General features: G+C 35.3%; 1 protein-coding gene across 1 annotated transcript; it reads right to left on the bottom strand.

Moving 5' to 3' along the window:
* Positions 1 to 499: 499 nt before the first annotated feature.
* LOC127574017 (transcription factor 24-like) lies at positions 500 to 2789 on the bottom strand. The gene is made up of 2 exons (XM_052022611.1): positions 2361 to 2789; positions 500 to 610 (listed from the first exon to the last, which is right to left on the bottom strand). Exons 1-2 carry the CDS (start codon positions 2787 to 2789, stop codon positions 500 to 502), a joined length of 540 nt encoding a protein of 179 aa, XP_051878571.1.
* Positions 2790 to 8218: the final 5429 nt, after the last annotated feature.

Below are 8218 nucleotides of genomic sequence, written 5' to 3' on the forward strand. Positions count from 1 at the left end.
TTTCAATTGAAAGTGCATAGCCAATCAGTCGAGCCGAGTTTTCACTCCTAGCATCCCGACCAAGCCTTTCAGCACCATGAAGCAGTAAACACTTGAAAACGTCAGCTTCCTCACTTCTCAAAGGTTGAAGCGCTGTTGCTTCTATGTCATCATATCGGACTTGACCGACAAAACGAAGGAAAAGGTCTCCGGCACAGTCCGTGTAACACATGGTAACTGTTATTTAAACATTTCACAAATAGCGCCTTGCTTATTAATCGCGAAATATTTAGAGATTTTTATATACTTAAAATTAAACGATATTTTAGATCAACTTCCACTACACATTTATTTCCATAATCGCATTCAATTATATATATATTTACATATTCTTTTGAGATATTTGTATCTTGATAATGTTAACTTACGTTTCAAATAGTTCAATCAAAAATTGCCAGTGTGACATTGGTACGACAATTAGCGTTAGAAGCCTTGCGATGAGTTTTAGGCAGTTTCCAGTTTAGACGGGATCGGGGTTGGTCGTCTTTGCTTGAGTTTGAATCTCCGATTGACCCGAATTCAGAAACTGTCCCGTTGCACCGACGTACAACCGGGATCGCATTGGCCACTTCTGAAATTCATGAAGGAAAATATATGTTTATAATTTGTTTGCTGCTTCGACTATTTCGTTTTGGAAGTATACGTTGCTTTATAAATTTGCGATTTAAAGTCTGAACGCCTATCAAACATAAAAATAATTGTTGGTGAAGTATTTTGCTTTATACTGATGTTCAGCTAAATGATGTTACAGGGAAACCTGACAGGTACGATCCTGCATGCTCAACACCATTCACAGCAACTACATTTTGGGAAGGGATGAGCAACAAAAACAAATACAATTCAGATCTTACCGATTCAATGAACTATAATTACAAATAGTCACTTGTATCATGTAGGACAGAGTAATTAGTGGTAAACTTATCAAAATATATTACCAACGTTAATCGTTTTGGAAGCTCAGTTTTACCTATAGGAGCTGCATCATATTTCCCTTTATTTTTCCTGATTCGGATATGTGTGGCGATAAGTACATCCTGAGCAAGGAATCATCATAATGTTAATTTATGTGTGCTTTCTAGCTTTTTTTATGTCGCAATTGTTTGAAAACATAATTTTATGTTACATGCAATTTGTATTTTGAATTGCGATTGCTGCAAGCGTTACACAAACTGCAAATTAACCAATCGTTAATGCTCTATGTTACACGCCGCAAATGTTATACTGCTGGAAGATTAAAATAGAAGGGTTAGTTACACATTACAATTATCAATACCGACTGGTAATATAAAAAAGTGTGACAAAATACTCCCGCAATATTGGAATTGCCACGATGTTGGATTTCAGAAGACGCATTCTTCATGTAATTGACCTTAATCTTTTTTCTATACATTTGCCTCAACTGTATTTAAAAAATTCACGCCGTGAGCCGGATGGTGTCGAAAATTAAATCTATGATCGGTAAGACAGGAATACTTTGGTCTTAGATATATCATTAAAAATAAAAAAAATTAGGTTTTGTTTTCACAGATGTTTTCAGTCCAGTTTTAGGCTCCCAGTACTCGTTTTAACTTGGCGCATCTTAAAACCAAACATATATCTACATCAGCGTTCCAAAAGGTCACCTAAAATGAAATATCATGCAACTCTTAACAACGTGGACAATTTTAGTAATTGCTACTTTCATTGTTAGTTGTTCGAATCTAGGATTACCTTCAAGAAAAAAAAGTTTGCGTTTATAACTCAAAAAGTAGGAGCGTCCAGCAATTGTTAGATGAAAAAACTCATTACTATAGTTTCTGTGCAAAACAAGCTTAGTGAGGTTAATTTTCAATGTGTGTATTTACTACGGGCAGTTGGTAATTTAATTTTAGAAAGTCGAAAAGTGAAGCGTAAACCTATTTCAAAAGTTGTAGTTCACTGCACACGGGGATAAGAGATTTCCCTTCGTTAAGTATGCGTGGACAAATCATTGAAAGTCACGCAGTTTTCCTTCTGTTCTGTGTGATTTCCTACATTCGGAATCTGCGAACAATTCTTTCGTCAGAACCGCCTGTGATTCCCATCAACTGCAGGGGTAATTTACTTTAACAAAACGAGATTATATATAGTTATGGAAGGAAAATGATTCGATAAGTATTTGAATTTATAACATTTCTTGAATGATTGTTAAAATAATCTAAATGTTGAAGGCTTAGAACATGTGTTTGAAAGATTACACTGACTATAGAAATACTTTACAACAGCAAATGATGGTAGGAAAGGGCAGGTTATTTAAACGAAACAATTTTTTTCACAATAAAGAGGTATTGCTGAACTCCTACTTTGACCGGATGCAGATATCCGTCCACTTTGAGAGAATGCATTAACTCAGCAGATCTCCGACCTTCCCCCTCCTCCAGACTTTCTTCCAGGGTGCGGGTTAGATGTGCAATGTAGGTGGTTGCCAGGATTAGGACATCCAGTTTGGACAGTTTAGTGTCCGGAGGAACTGAAGGTAGAGTCTTTTGCAGCTCTAAGAAGGCATGTCGCAGGGTTTGTACTCGGCTACGCTCCCGCGCTGCGTTTGCTGCCGCAGGTCTGCCCCTGACGCGAGTCACTTTCGAGCGAGATCCTAATTCTGAGTGCTTTCGAGTGGGGCAGATCAAAGAATCGGGATCCGGACAGGGGCTCGGACTGGAACTGGGACTATCCTCGATTATGGCCTTTGGAACAGCTGCAGAATCCATTGAACTTTTCTTAGGCTGAACCATTCCCCGGAACAAACGCAACTGTCATGGAAAAGCGTCAAGCTGAAAATAAACAAATTCAATCTAATTTAAAAGCGATTGGTTTAGTTTACGAAATGGCGTAATGCTAAAATTCTGCTAAAGCATGCAAGTTTCTTTAGGATTCTGTTTCAACAGTAAAGTGGATCATCATGTTGGCATGTAAGTACCAAATTTAGTCAATGTCCCAAACATATATAATTTTTGTAGTTAAGGAACTTACACAATGAATTGACTCATACTTCAATATCCAACTGCAAAATCGATCGTTGGTAATATCATCCTACAATCTATAGATTACACCAATTGGTTCCAGCGATGTGTAAACATTTTTAAAAATGAAGAAACTCCCTCTATCCTAAACTTGTGCTCATCAAAGCTCGTATTTGGCGTTCTACGCCCCGGCTTTATCTTTTGCTGCAGATCAGAATAAACCAATGTCACGTACCGTTGTGAATATATGGCGTTTCTATCTGCAAACCGAGACGCGTGTTACATTATCTTTAGTTACCTTTTTGCACGAAGCCAACACCGACTACAGAATATGTTGTTTAGAATGATTCAGTCGCTGCGAAAGCTTCCCATGTCTTTATCCTTGTTGTTTAGAATGCAGAAATGGACACGTTCTATCCCCTAAGATGAATTTTTATAAGGCAACGGTGGTAATGATTTCAGCTTCGAGCTTCGATGGAGAACAACGTTGAGTGCACACCTGAATGAGCCCCCTGCCTCTGGAGCCACTCATTGACAGCTCAAAGCGCTGACAGTTGCTACACTGAGGGCCAATTAATCACTGTGTAGCCACTGCTCGCTAAGAAGTAATAGGACACCTACGCCAACCTTCTTAAAATGGTCATATCCTAACCCATGTCCAGTGTAAGTTACATTTAAACAGAAAAAATGTACAACGATATAGGTGGTTTAATTTACATATTACAAATCAGATGGAAAATATGGAGCATTTTTAAAAGGCGGTGATGCATATTTTTCTGCCTACCTCTACGGAAATCACTGCAAATACTCCTGTAATTATTTGGTACACCCTCTATGTAAGCACAATTCATCTAGAGTATATTTATATTGTGTTAACAATGCTGTAGTGGTTACGAGGATGATGTAATCTAATTGATAATTAATATCAAATTATATTGTTAGCAAACAAAATTTTCATTCTGTTTACTTTTGAGTTGAGCTAAATTAGTACTTCCCATCTGAATGTTGACCTCTGCATTAAAGACACACATGGTTTCATTTCCACTCTCTTTTGCTAGGTGTTATCTCGGCGAGAATACGCGAGATTCATTTTCCGACGGAGAGCCGAAATAACGGCAGAGGTTGCATTCTATTCAAAAGAAAGGCTTGCATTTTATGGCGCCTTTACGTCCCTCTTAGGATGTTCTAAGGAATAAAAAGATATAAAAAGATTGAAAAAGAAGGGATGTTCTAAGGCACTTCAAGCCAATCGAGTGCTGTTTAGGCGCAGTTACAATTTAAGAAAGGCGGTAGCCAATTTGCACACAGCAAGCTCCCACATACAACTGTGTAATAATGGCCAGCTATTTTAGTAATATTGATTGAGGAATCGGTATTGACCAGGGCATGGGGGTAATTCCTCTTACTAGAAATGATGCCATGGAATCTTTTACGTTCCCCTACGAGGACAATGTCTTGGTCTAACACTGTCAAGGTTGCGTTGCACAACTCAGCCGATGATGCAACACAACCTGACAGTGGTAGGCCAAAACACAGGGATTAAAGCGAGCCATAGTACCATTTTTATTCCATACTGTAAAGAAATACAGGCAGTCATATATGTACTGCATGTTCCCAATGCATTCAGTTTTATTTTAGAGAACACCAGCAATATCGAGAGCTTACGGGTTTGCCGCAGTATATGTAGTGGGAAAGCTCTGGGGACAAAGCTGTAACCTAGCTCCTATACACCCGCAATTAGATAGTAACCTAATTGGATCAATTGACCTAAAAAAAAAGCCAAGTATTTTCCATAATTATCTACGTGTCAAAAATATGTCCAAAACGAAATGCGATTATCAGAAAATAACAGAAAAAAACATTTGCTTTAAAAATATGCTGACATCAGGTTGTGAATAATACGTAGATGCAATTACCATAAGGTATATTCAAGTGTCCTAAAAGCACTAACAGCACAATTTAATTTGTAATCAACAGATTGAAAAAAAACAGCTTAATGCCGTTACATCGTAAAAAAAAAACAAGAGTTACTAAAACATACATAAGCCGTTGACTGTAAAATATAAATTTATATTTTCGGTGACTTGATATAAGTCTCCTGATTACTTGGTAGTACTTCTTGATTAAACACGGGGGACTTGAGGTAACAAAATTAGAACCGTCTACAAAAAGACCCGCTACAAAGAATGTTGAACGTTTATTTTCTTTGATATGATGAAAGTCAGCACTTAAGTATTTATTAAAAACAAACGAAAGTTGGAATTACAAACAGCAGAATAAAATGAAAATACAAACACAGCAAATTGTAATACTTCATCAGGAGTTATGAAAGAAAGTAATATATTCTTATCTGGCATTTATGATTAGCTAATAATAGATTAAACTGAATACCCTTTGCATAAGTAAGAATATAATTGTTCTGCTGCGCAATCTTTAATACAGATAAAGAATAACAGTTGCAATTTTTCATATGCCAATTCACATAAATGAGCCAACAATATAAGCATTAAGCATGTCAGAAACATTGATAGCATGAGAAACAAATGTTTGTATAAGATGCTCTGACAGAAAATTCATTAACAGTTACCATTCCGATGAACGGTTCTCTATTTCATATTCTATAGGATTGCCTGTTTTGCTAAGCATGTCCACGGCAATTTTTGTTTTTTTTAAATGTCGGTTGTCGTTCATGGTCTTCTTATTCTAAAATATTATTTAAAATGTTTCTGCTCGTAATTTAATTAAGTATTAAATTGAAAATTTTTATTGGGATGTATCAGCAACAAAATAGTGTTCTTTTTTTAATGGAAGTTAATATTAATAGCGAATTGTTCGATAAGTAACTAATAATTCTCTCGATTATTGTTTGGAGGCATAAACGATAATTAGTGTATGTAAGAAGCAATATTAATGCCATACTAACTCAGTCCCAGAATTAATATGTTCTTTTAATTACCTGAAAGCAACCGTTTCCCCTTACATGCTTTTTTTTATTGTTTATCTGCTGTTAAAGTGCAAAAATATTACTCCACGTTTCTTTGAGCATAGGAACTGGGGTAGGATATTTAATCCCGAGAACTTCGACTACCTCCCAATGAAACCGTGGTTGATCTGTGACCTAACTCCGTATACCCACTTTCCCTCTAATTCCTTAATACTTTTCATTAGCAACAAGTGATCGATCCTATTAAAAGGGAATATAATTTCTGGCAAAATATTACAGAATTAGTGCTCTTAAAGCCACAACGCCAAATTGTAACGTAATATATATTTTAAAGGTTTCATTGTTATAAACAGCGATTTTGTTTTTCTAACACAAATGCTTCATTCACCTGTTAACTGGGATTATCCTGGGTTTAAAACGCTATCCTATAAAAATGGAAATTGACTTAACATGTGAACAAAATGGTCAGTTATAAAAAAAACACGAGACCGTTAATAAATACATGTCGACATATTTCAAGCAAATATAATCTTTACAATTCATTAGAAATGGAATAACGTTTACTTGTTTTTCTTTTTTTCTGAAAATGAGTGTAAATTCCGAATCATTAAAATTCAAATTACCGGTGTTATATATCCATCTGTGTTCACTTCACTAAAATTTGGTTAATTCAATAGTCTGTTAAACAATATAAACCCAAAACGTTTGATCATAACATTTGTAAGTTAACTACATAAATTGAAATATAACAACACGTTTATTTGCGTAAAATAATTCAAATCAACAACTGGCATTACCTTTGGAAAATGGAAAATGTACTCTCCTTGCGTAGTTAAAATCCACCGTCGTTTTACATGGATGGGGGACACAGACACTTAAAGTTCTCCTTATCTATTATCGCATATGATTACAATCTGGTGTACGCCTGATATTTCCTATTTGACTGAAAGATTAAATGACGTTACGTCGGCGTAATTAATTCGTAATTAATTAGTGTTAGTAGCTTTTGCACTTAATTCATATCAACTATTCATAGAAACATAAAGGATTAGGCTACATGTGATAGATCGATGTTACCAAAGATGCCATATAAAATATACTTGAAATATTGTCGTTGTTCATGGATTGTCGGAAAAATCTACTTAGCATCCCTTTCCCACATTCATCTCCTATAAATATATTGTTTGTATTTTGTGTTGGATTTAGAATTACGAAAGAAGTTTATTACCTTTCTTAAAATCAAGAACAAGGTAATTTTACTCTAAAATATTAAAATGTCAAAATGTTGCCTTTTACTTTCTCAAAAGAAAAACGTGCAGAGGTGTAGGTGTAATATTACATGTCATATTGGGTACACGATTTGCGGATTTAAATGTTTAGTTTCAGCAGCAACATTTCCTTATAAAATGTTCTCTGATCTAATTTGTTAAGTGTTGGTTTACATCTCTGTAGCAACGCTTCAAAAAGTAACTTGTCTTCTTTGACAGCTCGGATTACCTGATAAAGCACTAAAAGCACTATTTTAAAACTTTTAATTCGATACAATGGACGCAAACTACTGCAGTTAATAATGAAACGCATGTCCTTTAATATTGGAACATTTATTTTAAAGAATCAAAAACAGAAGAGATAGTCCGCAGGTTATTCATAGCCTAAAGCGAAGGGACCATGTCCCACTGTAAGTTTCTGTGTTTGTTATTCATTTATTGGGTTACGAAGCTTCACTATTTCAGACACTGAAACGTTCCGTTTTCATAATACAAAACCAAAAAACACAAATAACAATGCAGCAATCAAGGAAATCTGGAATGAGTACAATATAGAAATACTGCAAATGCTGGAAGTTTGAAATCTGGCATTAACACTGTTGAAGTTTGGCGTTTCGCCAAATCGGTTTGTTCACTGAACAATGTTCGTTCACTTAGTGTCAAAATATTACAATCATTTAGTTGAACATAATCCAATGAATTCGATTAAACTCATAACAAGAATTATGCCGGATCAACCTAAATCACTTCAATACAACCGAACACAGGAATCCGAACCAGAACCATGTTTACCAATTTAATCACAAAGATAAAATACATATCATGCAGCTCTTTGCAAACAAAACATTTAGGATACACTGTCCATTCGTAGGAATGTGCCCTTTAATATATAAAAATCAACGACCGGACTACAATATCATGTTATCGAAATTTTAAAAATGTAAATAATGACATTTAATTGATTTTAAAGTTAAACAAAATGAACTATT

The sequence above is a fragment of the Pristis pectinata genome, chromosome 9 (assembly GCF_009764475.1).
Source record: "Pristis pectinata isolate sPriPec2 chromosome 9, sPriPec2.1.pri, whole genome shotgun sequence".
Classification (NCBI taxonomy): domain Eukaryota; kingdom Metazoa; phylum Chordata; class Chondrichthyes; order Rhinopristiformes; family Pristidae; genus Pristis; species Pristis pectinata.